At 44.1% G+C, this 24,969-nt stretch overlaps 1 protein-coding gene across 1 annotated transcript in view; it reads left to right on the top strand.

Annotated features, from left to right (window-relative positions):
• BRSK2 (BR serine/threonine kinase 2) overlaps nucleotides 1-24,969 on the top strand; it is a gene marked incomplete at both ends in the record, with an annotated part of 331,243 nt that overhangs the window by 203,378 nt on the left and 102,896 nt on the right. Inside the window, one exon of the mRNA XM_082485191.1 lies at nucleotides 17,354-17,439. Coding sequence (XP_082341317.1) covers nucleotides 17,354-17,439 — 86 coding nt within the window. The remainder of the gene's footprint in view (nucleotides 1-17,353; nucleotides 17,440-24,969) is intronic.

The raw sequence follows: 24,969 nt of genomic DNA, 5'->3' as shown, positions 1-24,969 counted from the left end.
TAATGTAAGAAAATCCCCTGTGCTCTAGTTTGTGTAATATTTTTTCTTGGGAATGAAAAGGGTGCTAGCATATATGAAGGCCTGACCCAAGTTATGTTAGCACTGGGAGACTGCTTTACAGTGACTGAAACAAGTCCTCAGTGAGTAAGATGTGCCAGTGAGGTGTTCAATGCTGATGCTTTCTAATACAGCCTGCCCGCTCACATGTGCCCCACAGGTCCTGGAGCTGCTGTCCATGTGACGGTGACACTGTTCTGAAGTGGCTACTTGTTCCGGGGATCCAAAGAAAAATTGGTTGTAAGGGACAAAAGAAGGAAACATGGAAAGGATGACGATCATTCCTGAAAAGACCACCTTGCGCCTGGCCACTCAGAGCTGTTCGGGAGACGGGGGGATGGAGATAGAAGGGAATGCAGAAAAGGATGCAGATGGAAGTTACCACCAAAGGAACATTAAATCCTCTCTCACTGGGTTCAAGTGGAGCTGTTGTACGGGAAAAGTCCTATGTGAAGGTAGAAGCATCATCCCGAGTGCATTAGAGCTGCCCTAGAAGTTTGTGGAAAGCAGTTAGTTTTCTTCATTTCTCTCTGTATTCCTGCCTCTTTCTATTTGTCCTGCAGGACAAAATACCCACATTGTAAGGGTAATCTGTGACAGTGAAGGGGTTGTTGTTGTTTGTGCTCAGCCAGTGCTGCAGAGGGAATAGGAACTCTGACATCACTGGATCTGCTTTGTACCAGCACATCAGGGCACGTGCAGCGCTCTCACTTTTCTGTTGATTAGTTGAAAAATGGGAACACGCCTTATATTTTGGAAATGCTTGGCAGTCCTGTTCTGGCTGCTGACAGATCTTTGGTTTGGAAAAGTTATTTCTGAAAGAGGACTTCCCCTTTGGTGTTGTATACTGCATTTTGCCAAGCAGTTGTATTTGTCGGTAGCTTGAAGGGCACAGCCTGCTTTCTCAAGTCTCTCTGCTGCGTTAGAGGGAGTAGAGCTAAAGATGCCTGTATCTAAGGGTAAGTTATAGTAGCTTCACAACTGCTTTGGCTTCTGTTTTGCTTCCCGTAGTTTTGTCTCCAGGGACTGAAGGAGAATAGCAGCTGTGCTTCACCCAACAGCTGGCACTTTCGTGTGCCCCTGACATGTCTGGGTGAGAAACTGGCACAGTGTCTTTAGTCCAACTCTGCAACGATTACAGTGGCCTTTTGCGTGGGAGTTTGCTTCCATGCATACATTTTAATGCCTTGACTCTGCTGGTACGTCACTGTAGCAGAGAGCCAGCCACAGCCACCGTGAGGACTGCAGTACAACTCTTTTTTGTGCTTTTAAGGTCAGAACCTATATTCTTCTGTCGCAGCACACACACACAAAAAAAAAAAAAAAAAAAGATGTTTCCCTTTAAAAGCAGTTGGGGGAGAAAAGCCTTGAAAAGCCTTGTGTAGCGAGGAGAAGATGACATCCTCAGTCTTTAGGTGTCTGCAGCAGTGGCAGTTGCAGTCGCATCCCGAATGATTAATGAGCAGGCAGGCTGGATGTGAGGAGCAGAGCACAAGCCCCGATGCAGAGCTGGCTGTGGGGATCCCCCAGGGAGAGGGGGGCTGCCGCGATACGGCAGAGGACTCAGGGTGGCTTACGGAGAGCTGACTGCACAGGAGGCAGCAGCTTTTAATGGGGCTGATGTCTTAATCATTGATGGCTTCGGCAAAGACTTATCTCGTGCCCCCATACTGCTCCGGTGAACAAAGGACTTGAGAAACATAGCTTGACCCCTTGGCATTAGGTGGGTTTGGGGCTGGAAAAAGCAACTGTATTTAAAGAGGTGTCACAAGGGGAAGAGAAAAAGGAAAGAAGGGAATTCTCCAGTCCAAGTTAAAAATAAAATAAAAATCCTATTTTAACCCCTTGCTGGATTCATTCTGCTGATCTAGGATCGCACCTGCAAAATGCAGTGGTGTTTCAAGCCAAATGAGGGCATTTCTAGAAAGGCGCCCTGGTTTTCTGTAACAAAACGACAGTATATATATGCCCTGCTAAGCTGCACAATAAACTGTTTGGCAGTGCTTGAATCATAAAGTGATCGTTCAACTACGTAGTCTATGCATCTGCTAGATCCCCGGTGCATCGTGACAAGGGAGGTTTGCACAGGACTTGGAGACAGCCAGAAGGCCAAGAAGAGCAGCGTGTGGCAGGGGCAACAGGACCAAAATGCTTACAATAAAAGTAATTCTGCCAAATAGGACTTCTGGCAAAATGCCCACTCACCCATGAAGGCAATCCCCTGAGGTTGTCTGAAAATCCTTTTGGTTGAATAAACAGTATGAGGGAGAAAAAATTAGGCTGGGTGGGCTGCTTCTGGCCTAAATTTGAAAATCAAACTCATTCATTCATGTAAACCCTCTGTAGATTCTTGCAGTCGTGTTTCATCTCTGAGGTCCTGGGTTCACTTGTAACATCAGACACTTCTCCCAGGAGAAAGAAGGCTGCTGCAAACTGGGTGGTTAAGTGAAGCCTCAGGTCTAAAGGAGATCATCAGCAGAGTGATCCCACTGAAGAGCTGAACAGAGGTGCTGACTCCCATCCAGAGGCTTGGAGAACATGCACACATATAATGAAAAAGGATGAAGAGACAATACAGTTCAGATTGAAGAAAGGACACAGCTATGCGCTACATACTTCCTTTCCCTCTACAAGGAACGTTGTCTTATTTGAAAATATTCAGACCACTTTTAAGGGAGGGCTGATTGCTTTGTTTTTTTCTTCTTTTGCTTATTTCCTGTTTCATATTTAAAGAACTGCTTCATATTTCTATGGCTATTTGCTAAAGCACATGGAGGCCAGGGAGGTGATTTGAGACAGCCATCATGGCTTCACCAAGGGCAAGTCCTGCCTGACCAACCTAGTGACCTTCTACAATGGAGTAACTATACCAGAGGACATGGGAAGAGCTATGGATGTCGTCTATCTGGACTTCTGTAAGGCCTTTGGCATGGTCTCCCACCACATCCTTCTTTCTAAATTGGAGAGAGATGGATTTGATGGGTGGACTCTTTGGTAGATGAGGAATTGGTTGGATGGTTGCATCCAGAGGTCAATGGTGCAATGTCCAGGTGGAGATCAGTGACAGGTGGTGTCCTGCAGGGGTCTGTGTTGGAACCAGTACTGTTTAATGTCTTCATCAATGACATAGTGGGATTGAATGCACCCTCAGCAAGTTTGTGGATGACACTGAGCTGAGTGGTGCGGTTGATATGTCTGAAGGATGGGATGTCATCCAGAGGGACCTGGACACGCTCAAGAAGTGTGCCCTTGTGAACCTCATAAGGTTCAACAAGTGCATGGTACTGAACCTGGGTCAAGGCAACTCCCGGTATCAATACAGGCTGGGAGATGAAGGGATTGAGAGCAGCCCTGCTGAGAAGAACTTGCAGGTACTGGTCGATGAAAAGCTGGAAATGAGCTGACAATGTGTGCTCATAGCCCAGAAAGCCAACCATATCCTGGGCTGCATCAAAAGAAGCGTGCTCAGCAGGTCCAGGGAGGTGATTCTGCCCCCGTACTCTGCTCTGGTGAGACCCCACCTGGAGTACTTGATCCAGCAGAGGAAAGATATGGACCTGTTTGACCATGTCCAGAGGAAGGCCACAAAAATGATCAGTGGGATCGAGTACCTTTCCTATGAAGACAGGCTGAGAATTGGGACTGTTCAGCCTGGAGAAGAGAAGGCTCCGGGGAAACCTTATTGCAGCATTCCAGTACTTAAAAGGGGCCTATAGGAAAGATGGGGACAGACTTTTCAGCAGACCCTGTTGCGATAGGTCAAGGGCTAATGGTTTTAAACTGAAAGAGGGTAGATTCAGACTAGATGTAAGGAAGAAATTTTTTACACTGAGGGTGGTAAAACACTGGAAGAGGTTGCCCAGAGGGGTGGTGGGGGCCCCATCCCTGGAAACATTCAAGGTCGGGTTGGACAGGACTCTGAGCAACCTGCTCTAGTTGAAGATGTCCCTGCTCATTGCAGGGGAGTTGGACTAGATGACCTTTAAATATCCCCTCCAACTAACTATTCTATTATTTCCGTAATCAGAGCTGTATGCTTGTATTTATTTTCACTAAGTGAAGCTTCTGCTCATTTGTTTGAAGATAGAACTGACAAACTCAGGCTTTCGGTATGTAGGCAGCAACCCCCTCTCCTGTGGGCTTGAAGTGACTGGTCATTTGCAGATCATGAGTAAGATAAGGGATCAGAGAGACACAACAGTGCTTCAGGGATCTTGGTATGCCTGGAGAGTGCTAAATTATACCCTGTTGAGACATCTCAGGTTTCTCAAACAGGTCACTGTTCCCACAGAAGGAAGAGGGACAACACTGCCTAGTTCCCTGCGTAAACGAAGACATGTCCAAAGGAATCTCATCAAAAAAGTAGCTCTGCAAAATGTGTGCTAATGGGTCAGAAGTAACAACTATCCCCACTTCCTCATTGGCCACCAAAAACATTCATTTTGGCCACCAAGAGCTTTCAAACTAAACCTGTTACTCTCCTAAATTTGTCACAAACCTATAGGTTTGCTAGAAGTTACAAGGTAATTTTTCTTTGTCACTTTTTTCATCACTTTGCTGTCTTTCTATTGCTTGCAGGTAGGCCCTAGACTATATAGTAGTGGTGCCGACTAAAGCATGCACCTTAAACACTTTGTTGAAATGGAAGTAAAACATTTTCTACAAGTTCATGTCCCCAGCCACCCTGAAGGGAACATGGAAAAGGTATGGAAAATTGCAAGGAAAATCACTTCTGCCTCAGAAAAAAAAAGTAGTATGAAGCAGAAAAAGTTAACAGTTGAGAAACACTAGCAAGCATATAAGAATGCAAAACCAGAAGAGGAATAGTAAAAAAAAGGCTCTCACAGTCCCTAGGATTTCACAGAACATGGTTATTCTTGAGTGGCTTCTGTGGTGGCATAAGGAATCCACTCCAAAATAAAGAACAGGCTCCCACTTTGGCTGTGTAACGTTACCCTGCTCCAAATACAAGAACATGTGGGCAGCAGAACGATATGACATGACAATAGTCTAGACAACTCTCAAGTCATCCACTTGGGAGGGACTAAGACTCTTAACAATGGAGGGGAAATTGCCTCAACTCTGTTTAACAGTTACGTAGATCTCTGGAGAAAAGAGGGCTGGCCTCCTAAAGTCACCACGATTCCTTATCAGCTACTGTCCCAGGCTTTCTCACTGAATATCACCCGGCAATAATTTTAGGACTCTCAGAAACAAAAAGGACTTGTCAATGTTACTGTGTTCCTCTGGCAAACAAAATGTGAGACTGGGTTGGAGCAATCTTCCATAGAGCTTTCCTGAGTACCCTGCAAGGGTGTTTTGCAGAAGTCTTTAGTTCACCTTGGCTCCTTGGACCTGGCAAAACGGGTCCAGCACAGAGCAACTAAAAGAAAGTGTTGCCCTACTCTCCCAGGGTGTCTAGCAACAGAGCACAGAAGGCAAATCCTTTACCTGGAGTGTACATTTCCTACTCAGAGGATGGACTGTGAATAGGAATTATTTCTGGTTTTGTGCTGTAATGAGCTTAAGGGTAGGAGTCAGTAGAGGAATGAAATTTGTGACCCACACACAAATCCATATTATACAGCAGTAGAATGGACTCTAATCCCTGCCATCTTACATCCATTCATGTAATGATCGGCTACCCCTAAATAACGTGAGCTTTTACATCCAAACTCACTGAGTTTTGTATGGTGCAAGGAGAGCATCTCTACGTTACTTTCCTCCCAAATAAGTCAGGATTCAACATGTGACTCTCACAGCACAGGCACCGTTTCCTCCTATCAGAGGTTACTGCTGGGCTTCCTCAGCACGGCCTCTGCTTCAGCACGATTTTGGTGGGGTTTTTGTCTGTCCTGTGTTTGCGTGGGCGGCAGTATAAGCTTTTCATGGAGGGAAAGGCTTTCTCCATTGGAAAGAAGGGAGCTAATTATGTCTCCTATGAAGAGATGTAATTGGGGGTTTTTTTCTGTAGAGGATGACATGAACAGCATCCCTTGCCTTTTCATTCCAAAACTCTGTTGTGACCATATTGCTGAGTCTTGGAAAACTCCCCGATTCACAGGTTGTTTTTTGCATGTTCCAAACATCTGGAAACAAGGTTCAGCTGACTGATGAATGTGATCTCTGGCAGAAAATGCTGAAAAGCTGGGGAGGGAGGGTGGTAGATCTAGCCCAGCTGTCCATTTCAAATATTGCTACTTTCAAATTTAGCCTGCCATCTTCTTAGCAAATTGTTTGCGAGCACTTTTAAATCTGCACATGTAAGTGTTATCATAAGTATTTGGCAAGTGCAAGGGATTTTGAATTAGGTTGTGAAAGGAGGATGCCTGTGTATATGCCAAAGCATAGGTGTGCAGGCCTAAGATGGTATGATTTAAGTGAACCCCAATTTTAAAATTTTCTTCTGTTTTTGGAATGCTTGCTCTGCCACTTTCAGGAATAGCTAGAGTAAGCGTGTCCAGGCAAGTCCATTCTTTTCAGACAATTAAGCTGATTTGCTTATCATTAGAACTTTCCTGTTGCTTCCTCTATGTAATTTTTGAGTCATTAGCACTTTCTTTAGCGATGCATTATTGCCTGACATAACAAAGTGTTGCATCCTGTCTTTGGTCTTCATCAGAAGCCAAATAGCTTGGAACTCTGTATTAGATGTGTTGCGTAGGGCAGATACAAAGGAATGGGAAGAGACTCAAATAAGCAATGGCACTTAAAGATGACTGTTCTGAAGATGCATGACCCACAACATCATCATCACAAATAATGAAAATACCACCTTCCTCAAGTTTAAAATGCCTTCAGTTCTTTGCTTTTCCTGGTCTCCATAATGCTGTGTTGGTGGGTGCATCTGCACAGCAGTATAGCACTTGTCATACCCATATAGGTTGCTTCAGAGTGACACAGGTAATTCAAGGGAGAAGTTTCTATACTGCAGAAGTGATTGTCACTATGTGGAAAAGATTATCTGGTTTAGGATAGGGAATGCTTTTGGCTGTGGTTTAGGATGGTGAACTGAAGAATTCACCATTAGGACTCAGAAAGGCTCAGAAGTACTGCGGGATCTGGGAAGTAATGTTCGAGGAGTAGATTCATAAATAGCGAGGTAGGCCTCGTATTACAAGACCTGTCTCTAGGGACTTAGAACTAAAAGATGGAATTTGCCATTCATTACTGGCTGACCCTGGTCTCATTTGGTAGTAAGAATCCCATGAACTTTGAGATAAAGTGATGGGCCAGTGCTAAGTACTTCTGAAGGTCTGACCAGACTGAATAATGTATTGGAAAATATAATGAAGATGTGGAAAACAATTGTATAAAGCTCCGGAGAATATGCTGGACCATTCTTTAAGGATGTGGCCAAGGATGTCTGACCCCTCTTTTCTCAAGGAGGTTTGGACAATGTGAAGAAGGAATGACTTGGCTTATCCTCATTGCCTGTTCTGAGATGCTCGAGAGCCTGTCTTTACAATGGTGTTTGTAAACCTCCCTTGCCAAGAGGTTTCTTGATCCTGATATTGATGTTGATAGGCTGCAAGATGTCATCAGCACCTCCAGCAATAAGGGACTGGTGTGTGATGGGAAGGATATGAGAAGAGCAGAGATAAAATAACTGAGAAACAAAATGTTCCTTCGTTACTGTCTTTGATCTCTTAACTCCCAGCTGTGAGAGATCCTGGATGCTGATGGCAGCAATCGACTAATTTTCTGCTGCTTCTGTTGCTTGTACAAAACAGAGGAAGACGTTGTCTTCACCAAGGGGAGTACAAGTCTTGCTGTAATGTTTTGTGTTGCGGGGTGAACCTGAGGAGAGATGGGGAGCGAGCACAGGCAGCCTCAAGACTGAGGCCAAATATGCAATTTTATTTCTTCCTCTCCTCTCCTCTCCTCTCCTCTCCTCTCCTCTCCTCTCCTCTCCTCTCCTCTCCTCTCCTCTCCTCTCCTCTCCTCTCCTCTCCTCTCCTCTCCTCTCCTCTCCTCTCCTCTCCTCTCCTCTCTCTTTCTGCCTCTTGCTTTGTACTACAATTCCTGCCTTATTAGCCATCCTTTTACAGGTTGAAACCCAATGGAAAGCTCCCAGCCAGTGTTGCTATCTTTGCTGCATCCCTGATGTTGAAGGAAGAAGTGGCAGGCACCATGGACAAAGCTATTGCGTCAGGGCTAGCATCATCTTGAAAGCTTGTGTCATTTCTCAGCACTGATGTGTGGTAATTGAAGAGGGGGACAGTTTTACGATAGCACTTTAACAGTCCACCGGTAGTTTACTCCTGACGTGGGACTGAGGCTGAGTCCATAAAGCTAATTTTGCTGTGTGAGTCACCAAAGGGCTGAGAGCAACAGGCTTTGAGACCGTCTGCTGTTGGCTAGATCCAAACAGGTAGCTCAGAGATGAAGATATTGAGAGGTCACTGCGGATTTCCCATGCTGTTCAGATGGGTGGGCAGGGATGGTTGGTACTGAAGTGCTGGTTGATTTCGTCAACAGTTATGGTCATGTCATTATAGACACTGAACAAGTGCATTCCTCAGTCACAGTCTATGCTAAGACTGCTTATTTTATGGACAAAGAAAACTAATTTCAACATCACAGATAAGAATAAGTAGTTCTTGGGATTGGTGTCCCTAAGATGGACATAGAAATGCTAATGTAGAGCTGGCGCACATCAGGCGGGAGCTGCTGTTCATGCTGCAGTGCCATGGAAAGTGTTGCTGACCTGCTGTGGTAGAAGAGCTGGGCTGAAGGGTTCCTCACCCTCCCTGAGTACACAGCTGCTGGCTCTACAGTTTGGCAGAAAGTCAGCTGTTGATTCCTCTGCCTGCAGCTGCCAGGCCTCCCCTCAAGGCTCCCTCTTTATTGCAAAGCGAAGTGCAAATGTGAACTTTGTGAGTCTGTGTTGCCCTTGGCCTCTTCACAGTTTCTGGGTGAGGTCCATGCTGCTGTTTGTCTGGGACCATGTGCCTCTGGGAGGTGCAATTATGCTTCAACAGCATATTTGGAAAATGGAAACAAAGGGGAGAGCAATGGCATGTTTTGGTCTCTGCTTCCGTCACTGCCAGCTGTAAGGGACTATTGGGATGGAGAATCCCTTCTAGATATCAACCATTTGTAGATCCTAATATACAAGTACATACAAATATCCATCTAAAGAGTCAAGGGACACCCAAAAGTGAAGGACAGGAGAATATAGTAGAATAACAAAAGCATATTATCTGTTTTCCACTCTTTGAAATGATTGATGTCATTAGGCTTGTTGTGGAACGGGGCAAGGAAGGATGAAGTCTGGCATTCTGCCTCCGGTCTCTGCAAAGCTGCAGCTATTCTGCCCTCCCCTGGAGCATTTGTTACCTGCCTTATTTCTTAGGGAACCAGAGATGGCCATTAAGGAAAGGTGTAGAGAAGGAAACAGCAGCAATCCTATTGATTGCTTCTGGAAGAGTATTAGGGAGAAAGTGTAAAGGACATTTGTGTAAGACAATGCCAAAAAGTTGAACAAGGCCAGTGTGACTAATGGAGAAAACGAGGAAGAGGGGGAAAGAGGCTAGCCGAGACACATAGGAAATGGTGGAGAGATTATCCTTTGAAGCTTTTCCAAAACTGTGCTTTTAAATTTCTCTTCCTACTGATGGTGGACTCCCTTAAGGATCCAGTCCATGGTTCTGTCAGCATCGCTTCACCGTCTCAGTGCCTTTCCTGGATGCTCTTGGGAACCACTCTGCTTTATCATATCCTCAACCAATGCTCTCAGCAACTCTACACTACATTTTTGGCAGAATGTTATGCTGTTCTGTGCTATACCACCTCCTTTGTGCTTGCCCATATTCCCTTAATGGGATTCAGCATCTCCTGCATCCTCCACCCACTCTTTGGCTCAGACATTCCAATGTTGTGTTTGGTAATGCCCATATTAAATCTATGATGTCTCAAATACCTCAAAGACCTCTGCACTTGTATTGTTTGAAGTTGAGCTCTCCGTACCCCTCAATTTCGCGTCTTGTTTCTCTTTTGTGCGTAGTGACTGTGTTTCCGTAGCTGAGCATAGCAGCCCACAGGGCATTAAATGTTCTTGAATATACTTTCTACCTTAAGTAGAAGTAACTTGCACTGCGGGAAAATGAATTACAAATTGCGCTCCTTTCCTGCGCTCCTGCACAGGGCCTGGTGGCTTCCTGCTCTTGCGTTCTCTTAAGATATACATCCCTGAAACGAGCCAGGCATAAGTTTGTTGGCCCTTCAGCAGGAAAAAGCTGCAGGTGAGTACTGCCTACAGCATTGCTTGTGGGGAATAGACTTAAATTTCTAAGTTGGTTGTGAGCACTGCAGGTCTGGCATGGCAGAGAGGGCTGCTCACACAAGAGGGACTGAGCGTGCTGCTTTGGAGCAGTAGCTACCGGTGTTCACACAGGCTTGGCTGTAGCTGCTGATTGGGGATGATGGGTTTCTCATAAATACTGGGCTGGCTGCACATGAGTTAGGTTTTTTTCCCCCAGCAAAACCCAAAAAAACAGCTGTGCAAACATTCTGCATCAGGTGAAAGAAAGCACAGTACACATTAACATTAAAAACCTGGATAAGGAGGGAAAAAGAAAGACGAGTCAAAGATCAGGTTATTTCTCCTGCAGAGTGGCTGTTGGTTTGTGTCCTGTGTCCTGCACTACTTGGTGATGGCAGCCAGGATGTGGCACTCACCAAAGGTGACAGGAGGCACAGGGAGGCTATTTGCCTTCCGGTGTAAGGGGCCAATTCTGCTGACGGCTGGCAGAGGCTTGCACGTCAGTCACTTGTTAGCTGCGTACCACCAGGCAGCAGATAATCTCAAGTGCTGAATGAATAAATCCACTCCTTGTCAGCTCCCATCAGTGTCTCTTGCATGAAGCCCTGATGCTTCTTAAAGAAGCATACGCTGCAGATAAGTCTAAGTGCCATATTTACTCGGACGCCTATGGCAGAGTGCTGAGGAACAGTGCAGGTGTTAAATACTGAGTTAAACCGTGAAATTCCTGGGTAGGATTTTCCACGGTTAGATAACCTGTAGGATCCAAACCCCGTCACTTCAAGACCTTGGAATCAATATGCCAGGCCAGGCCAAGAGTCCTCTCCTGTTGTGGAGGTGCATTTGCACCAGCAGAAAGGATTTCTGAGGAAATTCTCACTGTATCCGTTCAGCTGATTTCATACCCTCAGACTTCATGCCAAATTTTGAAATTCAGCGGAGCTCTAGAGTTGCAGTTTTGAAGGGACTAAAGAGAAATACTTGTTTCAATAAAGACAAGTAGAAACTGACATTCTGTTATAATAGTAGTTTGTGGAAAATAAATTTCCCTACTAAAGCTTCATGGTATAGAAGTTTGCACATGCAAATTTTGACATCAAATATGCATCTCACTTGCTTCTCACACATACCCATTTTCATTTTCATTTATAAGGAAATAGCTTTGAGAAGCACGCATGCAAACAAAAATTGTAGTGGAATGAGATCATAATAGAGCTTTCAATAAAATGAAGAATTGCTCAGCTTTCCAGTAATTTTGTCTGTTTGTTGTAAGTAGTTTGTACAGCCTTGTCTAGGTGCCTGATTCTGTGGAGATCTAAGTCTAGTTTCCCCTCCTCATTTATCCACTTTTTATAGAATCTTCCTGTAATTACTAGTACTTAGCAGAAAACCTGAGTTCATGTTAAAGCATTTAATTAGTCAAAATTGTGTAATAGAAGATTTCTCCCAGATACCACTTAATGATCATTAGAAGGTCTGATTCAAAGCCCACTTAAGTCAATTGATGCCTTTTGTTGACTTCAGTACATTTTGAATCTGGCTCGGTATATTCAGAAATGTGAAGCTAATGGCTACAATAGCAGCAGGAAATACTCTGTGTAGATGGACAATGTCTGTGGTTCTCTATTTGCTTCCATAATGGCCTGCTGAAGAAGTTTTGGACAAATGTAATGAAAGACCACTTTAAGTGAAAAATCAACTAAATCCAGAGCTGCAGCGGAAGACATTTTAATGTTTAATCATTTAAAACCTGTTTTTTTCCACTTTTACTCTATTTATGCTCCCATTGAAATTAAGGATGCAACTGATATAATGTATTGCTTAGATTCGGTAATGGCTTAAGTAAGTTTGGACAAATGATATCCCCGCAGCAGTGACCCTACAGGACATACCGGGCCTGCAGTTGCTTGTCATATAAAGCCATTTCTGCTTTAATGCAGTTCTCTCCTGATTTCAAGAGTAGCCTATTTATCCTGTGATTGATTGTGAGAAAGATTGAACAGGTGACCTAGATGGTCTTCACCAAAGCCAGTCATTTTTCACCATTTATAACTTTCAGTCCCACATAACATGGAAGCAAAAGTACCAAATTAATAAAATCCCAGGGTCTGTTCCTGGGATATTTCTGTTACAGCAGGAATGCAGACTTTCCAGAGAACTTGAGATTAGTTTCTTCCTATCTGATACCTTTGGTTTTGCCACATCAACTCAGTGAAGTATCACAGTGATTTACTTTCTGCTTTCTGTGCTGTCATCATGGAAATGCAAATTACTGCACAGCAGGCCAGACATTGGAGAAAGTAGATACTTTGGTACACGGTTTCCAGCCTGAGTTCTAAGCCTGAGGAGTTAGATGAGCATCCAAATCTCTGCATCCTTTGAAGTTCATTCTGAGCCTAAGTAATTCTGAACTCAGAGTAAGTTCATGTCTGGGTTGAGTTTCTAGTAACTGAGGGCAGCCATGAGTTCTGAAAAGCATTTCATTAATTACTTCAAAGCAAAGCAGAGTCAACATTAGAGAGCTTGATTTTCACATGGAAACCTACCACCCCCACGCCATTCCACCATTTTGCTCTGAGTAGGAAAAACGGCACAACACATTTGCAACCTGCAGGGCTTTATTGCCCCTCACTACTTCTACAGCTCCAGACTTCCTTCTCAAGCCAGTGTTTTGAGCAATATGGGAAGCGCTTATGTCGATAGAGAAAGACAGAGCTTTGTGGCGTGCTGCTTGTGAACTTCAAAGCATCCAAGGAGAAATGTCATCTGCTGTCCCCCAACTTTTTCGACGTAGGTGTTCTTTGAGAAACACTGCTACTAATGACTGTTGCATAGTGCTTGTACAGCTTTGGTAAATATAATACATGCCGGTAATATGAAACAGCTGTCCACTTCATTTTTCAAGTTCGCACAGCACCACCCATGGGTGATGGGTGACCCAATTGTTATTGAGCAAGTGAATATGACAGAAAAAGGAAGCTTTTTACATCACTGAGACAAACCTTGAGGTTCCCTCGACCTGCCCTCCTTGCCTTCTAGGTGAATTAGCACCCTGTGTGTCTGTGAGTCTGAAGGCAGGAGAGAAGAGCACTTGCCACCAGTGAAGACTGTGCCGACGACTTGGGCGTAAACCAGAGAGATGTGGTTTCCTCTGGGGGAGAAGGAGGGCGAAGTAGAGATGGAGGAGAGGGAACCAAAGTTTTGCATTATTCCTCTCAGGGTCGCATTTCCCCCTTGTTGCACTTTGTCATTAGCTGAATTGCTGGAGCATCCTGTCAAATCAGCCTCCTGCATAGATTTTTAGAACCTCTAATTGGCACCTGCAAGGTTACAAGCTAGCAATGTGTCTCCATTTGCTCTGCACTGCCTTTTACAGCTCTTTCCCCCAGCTCCACGGTGCTTGGAGTGCTGCACATCAGTAACCTACTGAGGTATGAGGCAACCCAGGCTGTAGCTGGGACCCTGTGACGTGACCTGGCGTTTGTGTGACAGAGAAGGCTTCACTTTTTTCCTTTCTCTTGTAACTATTGTGCAAATGTTTCTCCATGTTTCTTGTTTGTCACAGACTCTGAGCCTCCCTAGACAGGCTATTCTGAGCTTGGCCTGCTTTCTGATAATTGCATCTGCATTAAAGCAAACACCCCTGCAGGGTTTCTCCATTCCCCTGCCCTTGCCAACTCTGAGCTGGACAGCACTCTGGCTTGCAAGCCCAGGGATGCGCAAAAAAGGCATGCCAAGGGCTGGCAAAGCTCTGGGGAAGAAGGCAAAGCTGTGTGCTATTTCAGGCTTCTTCTATTTTGCCAGTGAGTTCAGATACCTCTCCTTTTCTAATGACGCGGTGGCTGCTAGGTCCTTCCGAGCCATGCATCAGTAAAATCACTATTGAGATCTACAGTCTGTGTCCAAGACGTATCAATTACTGGCTTCTCTGTGGGGATATAAAAAATGAATAGGATCCGGGAGAGTCACCTGTTAGTAGTGACAGCAGTAGTAATTTTGAAAAGGTGGTCCATTGCGCGTTTTTGTGACGTATTGTTTTTCTTTGGAAGGGAAAAGAGACAGGACAGTGCTGTAAGATTTTTGAGGATGATCTTTTTCAGATTGCTGTGTAGAGAGCTGGGAATCTCTAGTTCTTGAAGTAATGCAGCCAGTAGCGGCTTGCTCCTCTACACGGGGCCAAGGCCTGGACTATGAGAAGTACAGTAGCGACACTTTTCCTTCATAAAGCCCCTTCTCACTGAAGGATTATACAAAGTCTTACTGAGATGAGTAGATTAGTTTTGTCCTTGGTTTGCAGCTAGAAGAGGTAGCAGACTGTGGAAAGGTGGCTGCTGCCTGCGCTGGAGTGGTGCAGCACACACCACTGAACTGAATACATTGCAGGGAAATGCTGCCAGGCGCATCAAGCCGGATACTTTCTGCATACCTGGGATTGAAATCAAGACCTCTGAAAGTGTATTTCCTCTCAGGATTTAGTTCCCAGGAAGTTAAAAATATGCACAGAACCTGCCACACTCACACACTTCAAATGATGAAAGTAAAGTAACTCAGGTTATTTCTTTTTAATTGGTTTCTAACATAAATCTGTAGGTAGTAAGTATGTACTTGCCTTCTGGTCTGATTTTCTCTTATCGAACATAGACCATGCAGTGCCGTAACTGAATCACCTCTCTCTGATCACTGCCTCTTCTCATGCTTTAGGACAGTAACCACGCAGGACCCTGACTGGATGCTGCCATCCATCACTCACTTGGTCTGAACGTACATTGCCACTGCACCCACCAAGAGGTTTTTCAGAATTGAATCTCCAATGCAGTTAGAATTCACCTTTCACAGGCAGGCTATCCCCCAGGAGGGAGAACAGGGTTGGATGATCCATGCCATAGCTAGTGCAATGGCCACATTCACCATGAAATACCTCATCCAAAGGGAACTTTGCTGGAGTTCCAATTTCTGAGCAGCTGCGGTACATGGTGCTGATGGTGAACCTCACTGCTCCTGGAAGAGTGTTAAGGGAGTGGGTGCTTCTTCTGTTTAGTTTTTCCTCATTCTTGAAGCACATCCAACTTTACCAATTATAGGGCTGAAAAGCCCCTCTGCAAATATCAGTGCATGTCTTGTAAGATAGAAGAGTAACAGGTCTTTTTGAAGAGGAAACAAAAATGGAATAAACTAGATCTCCCCTTGGTTTTTTTGGTGGAATAGCCGTACAGTTGAAATCTGCCCAACTTTGTTTTCCTTTTTGTATAAGTGACTTTCATCTAAGTGCTGGTCATAGTAAGTTACACCTACAGGGTGTCACCGTCAAGTACTGTGTATTCGTATCAGTTCTGGCAGTGCTGAACTGCATACATACATGTTTACATGCGTTGTCACACGCATACTTAATTCCATTAGAGCTTCCTGATACACTTTTCTTTTCCTCACTTCTCTGATGGAGCTATTTCCAGAGATCACAAGTGTGGAAGTGGGTCTCTCATGACTTTGGATTCTGAAGAGAGGAATAAGTGTCTTTGAAAGACTAAGATTGACACATGTACGAACACCCTTTTCTCCATCTTGATATGCGAGAAAGGCCAAGGGTGTGAGAGCCACTTTTGCTGGTTTTGTGTGGTGGTGTAGAGGAAGAGAGATCTGGGGTGATAACCAACATGCTGGAAAATCCACCTCCTCTACACAGTGCTGGAAAACTACCACTTTCTAATTTCCTGCCAAATATCTTACTGGCATTCAGGGAAAGTTGTCTGTGTTCAGGCTTAGCAGAGGATGACGATACCTCAGGAAATTAAAAGACATCAAGAACTCAGGGTATACCAGGGCAAGTTCCTAATCACTCATCTGATCGCTGCAGGAGAGATGTTTAGGGATGGTTTTATAGTTTGTTCATGTTTTGTTTTTTAACGTAGCAGCTACAGGACAATCATTTATTTGAAGGGCTGGAAAATAACCTATCTAGTTGTCCTTGTTTGCTTCTTTAGGTCTTTTTCCTGCCTTTGTGGATTCCTGGAAATTTGTCATGCCTGACTGTGCAATGCTTGGACTGCATCTTGTTGCAGAGTTTATTTCAGTAATCTACAGTCTCCACAGTGCTACATTAATTCCCTTCAAGTTAGCCTAAGTCAAATCAGAGCAGTTAGGGTGGCTTTGAGCAGCACAGAGCAATTTTACTAGCAGCTGAGGAATTGCACTGACTCCATCTCTAATGAATACCCTTAGTAAATTCAAGTTAAAAGAACCATAGCAGTCATGATAAGAATTTTGGGTGAGAACAGGGCTTGCACTAATTACAGGGACTTAGTCACAACTTGTTAATTCCGTGTTGAAGACACGTTCTTAGAAGTAGCCGTGCTCGGACAGATTGGGAATTGAAAGAAAGCACAGTCTTATGCTTAAGGCTGTGAACACTACATCTCCAGTAATTGGGTTTAATTTCTTGTTGTGCCTTGTACTTCTTATGTCACTTCTTATGTCACTTCTTATATTTCTTTCCCTTTCTGTGCCTCAGTTCTGCAGCTATAAAATCACATTGTTGTCTGTCTTCCCCTCTTTGTCTCCCCTCCATACACTGCAAGTTCTTCAGGATGGGGATTTTCTAATATTAATTGAGTATGCAACACGTAGTGCAGCATGGCCCAAGCTGTGCCTGTGGGAGGTCAGGAAAGCCCTAAGTGACACCTTAGAGTTTCTGTACTTTGAGGATATGTCATTGGCTTTGGGTTGTGAGGCAGGAACAGCCTTGAATGCTCATATAGCTCCTACAGCTAATTCCCTTTGGTAGATTTGATACTTTTCTTTCAGCCTTGAATTTTGCTAGTTTTCGGTTCTGCAGGGCAGGGAGTGCTGAGGCTGAATAAATTGAATTTTTCTCAAATTACATGAGTACTAAATATGATACATTGTTATAAGTTGCCGTATCCTCTGCATATAAAGTGGAGTGGAAAATGGATAAATGGGAAGAAAATGTGTGACAATATCTAATGTATTCTAAGATCGAGCTTCTAATCTTCTCTTTCTTTTTGTTTCTTCCAGGTGGAGCGGGAAATAGCCATCCTGAAGTTGATAGAACATCCCCATGTTTTAAAGCTGCATGATGTTTACGAAAATAAAAAATATTTGTAGGTATTACTGGCTTTTGCCAGAGAAAAGGGAAGGGAAGGAGGAAGGAAGGGAGGGAGGGAGAGGAGGGTTTTGGAACTTGGTAACATTTCTGAAAGAATGGAGCAGGTTATGTTTTCACCCTCAGCTGCTGTCTGTGTGATATCTGGTGCTTGGATGAGGAAGGAACACTCCTTATTTCCTTGGCTTTTCTCATTTGCTTTTCTATACTTTACTTATCTGCTGTTTCTTTTCCTACTTAAAATGGAGGAGAGAGGACAAATGAACGGTTTCTATCAAACAGCAAGAGGGGAGGAAGGTTTGTACCTGTAATATCTGGAACCATTTTGAATCAAAACTATAACAGACTGTTACAGTGGATAATTTGGATAACCTCCCTTGCCTAATAGTTTTCATTCAACTCTCACTAATAATATTTTAAATTTGCCCCATCCATAACAATTTTTTGTTTTAAGCGCTGCTGAAATCTCCTGATGGTTCTGCAGTAACAGTTAAGTAGCAAAGCCTTTTTTTTTTTTTTTTTTTTTCAGATCATTGCCAGTGCCAGACAGGGATGTTGTCCACAGACAGAGTCGTTTTGGCTTGACAGGGCACTAGATATGTTGAATCTGTTGTCAAACAAACAGACCACATTAATCTTGGCACAACAGGAAAAAAAATCAATGTTCTCCAAATGGAAAAGGGCAACCCAGTAGGGAACTCAGTGTTATTTTCAGCTTTTTAACAGGTTATTTCAAGTAGAAGAGAGTGTTTGAAAAAAATTAAACTATTCTTAAAAACCACCATCCATTGGTGACCTCTCCTTAATGTCACAACACAAGAAGGGAATGACTGTTTGCCCAAAGAAAGTGTGCTGAATGGAGGTAACAATCCCTCATGGACTGTTCAGCCAGTCTTGTTACCGGAGCAGTGAATTCCTATTCGGAGAAGTAAGGCCTCTGTGCCTAAGGGTTAGCTTACTAGAGCAAGCAGTAATTTCTTTTGGATTCCCCATCCTCCTTTGGGGCAGGGCCTGCCATCCGCGGTGAAATGCGGTTGCCAGAGTGAGCTCGTGCAGGCACTGGGTGGAGGCTGGCTCAGATGTTCGCTGAGCTGCATGCCAAGTGCTCTATCCTCAGCGACATAAACAGCCATGGCTCTATTAAGCCCAGTTTGCCCCAGCAGAGGACAGAGGCCCGGATCTAACACAGCCTGCTCTGCCTGCAGGAGAAGGGTAGCAAAGGGAAATGAGGCTTTACAGCAATTAAGTTCTCCTTTAATCCCGAAAAGAGAAGCACCGTTTGAAAGAGTACGTTTGTCTGTATTCTGATTTAAAAGCGGGTAGGATAAGGCCCCGGGCTTTCTTTTGGTTAAGAGAGAGGGAATATTCTTCTTTGTGATCCTTGTTTATTTGTATGTATGAAAAGTCTATCATTTCATGATCGCTGTTCCCAAGACAGCCTCCAACCGTCACATCCGCCCACAAGACCTTCCCTGTTTACAAACAACAGTTCCAGCAGGGCACCTTCCCTAGTTGGCTCTCTCACCAGCTGTGTCAGGAAGTTATCCCCAGTACATTCCAGGAACCTTCTAGACTGTTCCCTCCCTGCTATATTGTATTCCCAGCAGATGTCTGGCAAATTGAAGTCCCCCACGAGGACGAGAGCTCGCGATCTTGAGACTTCTCCCAGCCGTTTATAGAATATTTCATCTGCCTCCTCATCCTGGTTGGGCGGTCTATAACAAACTCCTACTATGATATCTGCCTTGTTAGCTCTCCCCCTGATTCTTACCCATAAACACTCAACCCCATTATCTCCATCATTTAGTTCAAAGCATTCATAACACTCCCTGACATACAGGGTCACCCCCCCGCCTCTCCTTGCTTGCCTCTCCTTCCTGAAGAGCCTATAGCCATCCATGGCAGCACTATAACTATGTGAGTCATCCCACCACCTTTCTGTGATGGCGACTACATCATAATTATCATGCTGTACAATGGCTTCCAGCTGCTCCTGTTTGTTGCCCATGCTACGTGCATTAGTATATAAGCACTTCAGCTGGGCTATTGGTCCTTTCTCCTTTTTACTGGAGGGAGCCGAAATTCTGCCACCCCCAGACTTACTCCTAAGGGGCCCGGTTACACCCCCTATCTTTTCCAGGTCTAGTGCCAGCGTGCCACTTTCAGGCTTTTTGCTAGCAAGCTCGGATCTATCCCCATCCCCCTTCGAATCTAGTTTAAAGCTCTTTAAAGATAATGCATTAATACATGAAAAAGAAAGGCCGTGATCATCACTTGGAGGGAGGGGATGGGTTATAGAGGTGCTGCAGCTTTCTTCTTGCTCTGAATGCCTGTGAGGCCAGCAGCTGAGCTGAGCTCTCCTTCTTTACCCCAAAAAGATTTGGGGGGCTATTTTGCTCTATGTGAAAAATATCTAGTGATCAGATCAGTGGGGATGGTCTTACTCCAAGATTTAAAAAAAAAGAAAAAGACTGCATTCCTTGGCAGGAAAGTATCTTCCTGCTGAAAACCACCTTGACAGGGGAAGCATCCCATATCTTTAAGCTATATCTGGATATCCTGGCTTCTAAAAAATGTTGGACTCCAAAGCATGCTTTGCCAGTGACCGTTTAGCCTTTAACAATCCCTAAGTCTTATTTGTGCTGTAGCTCCTCTGCGATAAGATTGAGCTGTCTACGTCTCCCCACAAAGGCGCTGAATCCCTCTGCTGAAAGACACTGATTCTGTGAAAGAGCCACTGACTGTTAATTACATTTCATTTTTTATTAGTCACTATTTTAAAGAAAGGGCACAATGCAGAGCTTCTGCCAAACCTCCGTGTTCAGAATTAGAAATCTAAGACATGGAAGAGAGCGCCTGTGGAGGGGCAAAGGGTTACAAGTGTGTGGGGGCTGAGAAGTGTGTATGCATGTACTTTCCCAAATAATAAGAGGCAGTGACCTCTAGTTCTCACCAGCATCAAAAAAAGGATTGCTCTCTGGTTGTGACAGCACCTTTCCATCATGCATGCCATCTCAGCAGTAACAGTAGTGGCATGGTTTCAGAGGAGCTCGTGAATTATGGGTGATATTTCAGATGCCAGAGTCTAATCATGATGCAGCGCTGGGGAGTATTTCCTCGATAAATGTTAATTTCACAAATCATGTTTGACTTTTGGTTTATGATTTAATTTGTGACAAGGGGCTTTGGTTGAGTAGATTCCTAATGCGACCATGAATCAAATCCTTTTTCCACAGTTTATTTAACACTGAAAATGAGTTTTAAAAAATAATAATAAAAATCTGTTAGCATATGCGTGTTAGCCTAGCACTCATTTTCTGTTTGTTTTGGTGTTTTTTTTTTACCAAGATGGGTGGAGAGATGGAGATGGCTTAGGGGACTGGAACACCTCTCTTATGAAGAAAGACTGAGGGAATTGGGTCTCTTGAGTCTGGAAAAAAGACGATTGAGGGGGGACCTGATCAATGCTTATAAATACTTAAAGGGTGGGTGCCAGGAGGATGGGGCCAGGCTCTTTTCGGTGGTGCCCAGTGACAGGACAAGAGGTAACGGGCACAAACTTGAGTATAGGAAGTTCCACCTAAACATGAGGAGGAACTTCTTTACCTTGAGGGTGGCAGAGCACTGGAACAGGCTGCCCAGGGAGGTGGCGGAGTCTCCATCTCTGGAGACATTCAAAACCTGCCTGGACGCGTTCCTGTGCAACCTGCTCTAAGGTATCCCTGCTCTGGCAGGGGGGTTGGACTAGATGATCTCCAGAGGTCCCTTCCAACCCTATGATTCTATGATTCTAAGACTTCCAGATCTTTATCCTGTGTTTTGAGTTGTCTTACTTGGTAAGATGGTGGACTACATTTCTAGGTGCGTAGGGAAAAACACAGCTGCACTGTGGCTCTCTGTATGTGTGCTGATATACCACCTCAGATATACATTTTTTTGGCTAAAATAGCAAAATCACTGACAGTTGAACTATTTTGTATTTGTTGTGTGGTCACACTGACAGCCTTCAAGCAAGGTTGGAAGTCCACAGTAACAGGTCACTTAGAAATAGCTATAGACAATCTGTGCTTCCCTCTCCCATCATATAAAGTTAATGGAAAAAACAGCCAGGAAGGGGGCTCCCATTTTAAAGATCAAGAATGAGTTAAAGTAGCCTGGTATGGGGTAAGCCCAGAGTTTAAGAACTTTCATTGCTGGTTCGTAATGAGGAATGATCAATGAGCTCCCAATATTTATGTGTGCACCAGTCATTTTGACTAACCAAGTTCAGACAGTCAGGATTTTGGGGGAAATGTAAATAAACTAAGGGAATGAGCAAAGCAATGACAAAGCTGATAACAAAGTTTTGCTGTGTTCTGTAATGCGTATCAGAGGGGAAACACTCCTTTGGTCATACGGTTTCTGCATTGCAAATGTACTGCGTGAACCTGGGTGACAGTCGTCTTTTTTCTGTGCTGTGTGTAGAAAAGGTCTTTCCTGAATTGTACCTAGATAGAGTTTGTGTAGCAACTGGAGAGGAAGACGGAGTTCATACACTGTTAGCAGCATTACCACTGTGAATGAGCAGGAGGTTCTCATTAGCAGACTTGTTGAGGATTAAATAAGAGGCAACATGCAAAGCCCTCTCCTTCATGAGTGAAGTGGTTGGCTCAGATATTTTATAGGAGGCAATATTATGCTTCATTCTTAAATCTCCGATACATACATTTACTGCATTTTATGCAGTAAATCCAGCTTTTCTTTTGATCTTAGAAAAGCAATTGTCCCACTGTTGGAGGAGCTGTTAGCATGGCAACCTAAGTGCCATCATCTAGTCCACAGGAGATGGACCTTCCCTTTCCAAAAGCTGACTGATAGAGTTTTGCTGCAGAACTCCCAACGGTGGTGGCATTATCGGTTTGATCTCATTTGATTAGCTATTTAGCTTAAATTATTGAGGGTTTGGCAGGGAGTGGAAATGAGATAAAGACATCCTAGGACCACTCCGTGCCCTTTTCTTTCAGATGTTTACACTATTATTTTGTGATTCCCTTTCCATCAATGTCTGTATATGTAGATCTGTAAATTTCTGTTTATAGGTGCATACAGATACTTGTATATATATGTATAGATTTGTATCTATTCATTTTCAAATCTTCACGCTTAAGATTTCAGATTTTCAAATTTTTCTCTATGTTGTTCAACTTGATCAGAATTTTAAACAAGAATCTGTTTTGAGAGAAGGAGTGGACATCAGAATATTGTTCTCTGAAATGCGCCGTCAGCTCTTTTCCTAAGCACTACAAGTCCCTTTCTCATCATTCTGCAGTACAGCGCTATCACTGGCCAAGTGCCCAAACCTCATTGCAATGTACACAACACACCACCTCCTGATTTCAGAGGTGAAGGTGCTTCCCAATGAGCCAGACAGATAACAAAATTAAAATGTCCTCCTACCCATGTACAACTCACGTTTCTGGCTTATACAAGATCAGTTGACAGGAGGACTCAAAGACTTATAGCTCTGGTGGAGTCTGCAGAGGCATTCATGCTGCCAGTCCTCTCCTGCAGCGTTTTCCTGTAATTCTGTTTATTTTTGTTGAAAACTATTTGTGAGGAGTCGGAGGGGTCAAGAAAGAGAAAAAAGGTTTCTGCATGTTCTTCTGTTATTGGTAGCCCAGGACTTTGACATTTGATCCATCTGTGGGGAAACCTGTCTAAAGGCAGAAGGAGGATTCAGAAAGTTGGAGTGGCTCCAAGGGCTCAGCGTTGAAAATTAATTTTGTAGGTATGCTTCTTGGTAGTCTGGTTGTGGGGTGTCAGATGCTGTGGATAAAGGAAAAGAAAATAGAACAGGATTGGAAGACAAAATGATCTTCCACCTGAGACTTGACTAGAATGAAGAGAAATATTCATAACCACCTACTTTGACCCCTTTTCTTCTGCTGTTGACTTGTTTTAGTACTGTCATGAATTACAAGCGTGTGTAGCCGAGGGAAAGCCAGTCAGCTGTAGGAGTGGAGCAAGCGCACGTGAGGTTTTGAGTCAAGGATGGGCCTGCAGACGAGGAGCTGGATAGAGGCCAGGGGAAGGGGAGGGGATGCTGCGCCAAGGGTAGGTGTCACCGCTTGCAGGAGGGATGCCAGCCTGGCACAAAGCAGGGCTTGCACAGAGGTGGTGGTGCTGATTAATGCTACGCCCTGTGCAACACGGTCTTAATAAGCTCTACCCAAAAGCCAAACTGTGTCTTCTGCTCACTACCTGACATGTGCACCTGCATACCATCCAGGCTATGATGCTGGGCTTGGGAGGAAACAGGCCCATAGCAGAGCAATTCTGTGATGTGAGCAAAGGTCCCGGGGAGATGTAGCTCCGGGGCCACGGTATAATAACGTGCCTAATTTCATTTTCAGGCTTTGGTAGGCAATGTTGTGTGTGTCTGGGCCCTAGTTGTTAAGGACCACTTAGCTCTGAAGAGTAAAATCCAAAATTACGTGTTCACTAGCAGAACTGCAGCAGTGAGCTGATAGGTGCTGTCTCAGCTCCGCCTGTTCTGTGCTGAGGATCCCTCTGGCTGGTTCCCTTCTTATGATGTGCCCAAATAGGATGGCTGCTGCAGTGCCTTGGTGTGCATGACTACACACTATGAAGGCACTGCTCAAAACACCTTTTGTCCCCAATAAATCAAAGGTATAGTCCTACTATCTCTTTTTTCCCCAGAAAACCTGTTCATGTCCAAATGTAATAAGCAAATACAATCTCCATTCAAACAAGCAGACTAGAGTTAAAATTGTCTCTTGGAAAAAAAAAAAAAAATCTAACGCATGCACATTTTCTTGCAAGCGAGAAAAAAAAAAAAAGAATTCCCGGCCTGGTGCCAAATTAGGGTTTAAAATTCATGCCTGCCATAAGAATTTATATAACTTCTGAATAATTTATAGGCTGCACCAATAACAAGGGGCTTAATATCTGATAGAGATTATTTAATCAATAGAAAACAGTGCAGTGAAAAAGCCGTCAAAGGGCTACACATGTCAATCTGGGCTGGGCAGCTTTTAACCTTTCCCTGCTACACATATATCCATTCATATATACATATGGAAGGACATTTTGCAAGTAGGGTGGTAGCACGAAAGAGGAATCGCCAAGACTTTTTTCTTCTAGAGGCTTTTCTTTGGCAATCTGCCATTCCAGACAGATCCCCTGTTGATTCACCAGAGCTTTGAAATGTAATGAGTTTTCTAGCTCTTCGCTGAGTTGGTCAAAAGGAGTAGTTAGTTTCTTGTGAATAATCTGCCGGGAATTATGGGTTACTGTGAGATGGTTCAGAGTTCATCAAGATTGGTGGCAGTGCCTAGCACATACCATTTCTGGTGCAGCCATTTCCATTTGTGTTTGATTCTGTGGCCAAAGTTCAAGTTTTTACAGATGTGGGCACTAATAAACATAGGGATAGAAAAGAACTGAAGACGTACCTGTCTTTGTAAAGGAGATTCCCACCTGACTTGCGTCCCTTGCCTTGGTAATTACTTAGGCGTCTGCATCAACT

This window comes from Vanellus vanellus (assembly GCF_965231255.1).
Source record: "Vanellus vanellus genome assembly, chromosome: 6".
Lineage (NCBI taxonomy): Eukaryota > Metazoa > Chordata > Aves > Charadriiformes > Charadriidae > Vanellus > Vanellus vanellus.
Note: the sequence above shows the minus strand (reverse complement) of the source record. Positions and strands in the feature narration are given on the sequence as shown.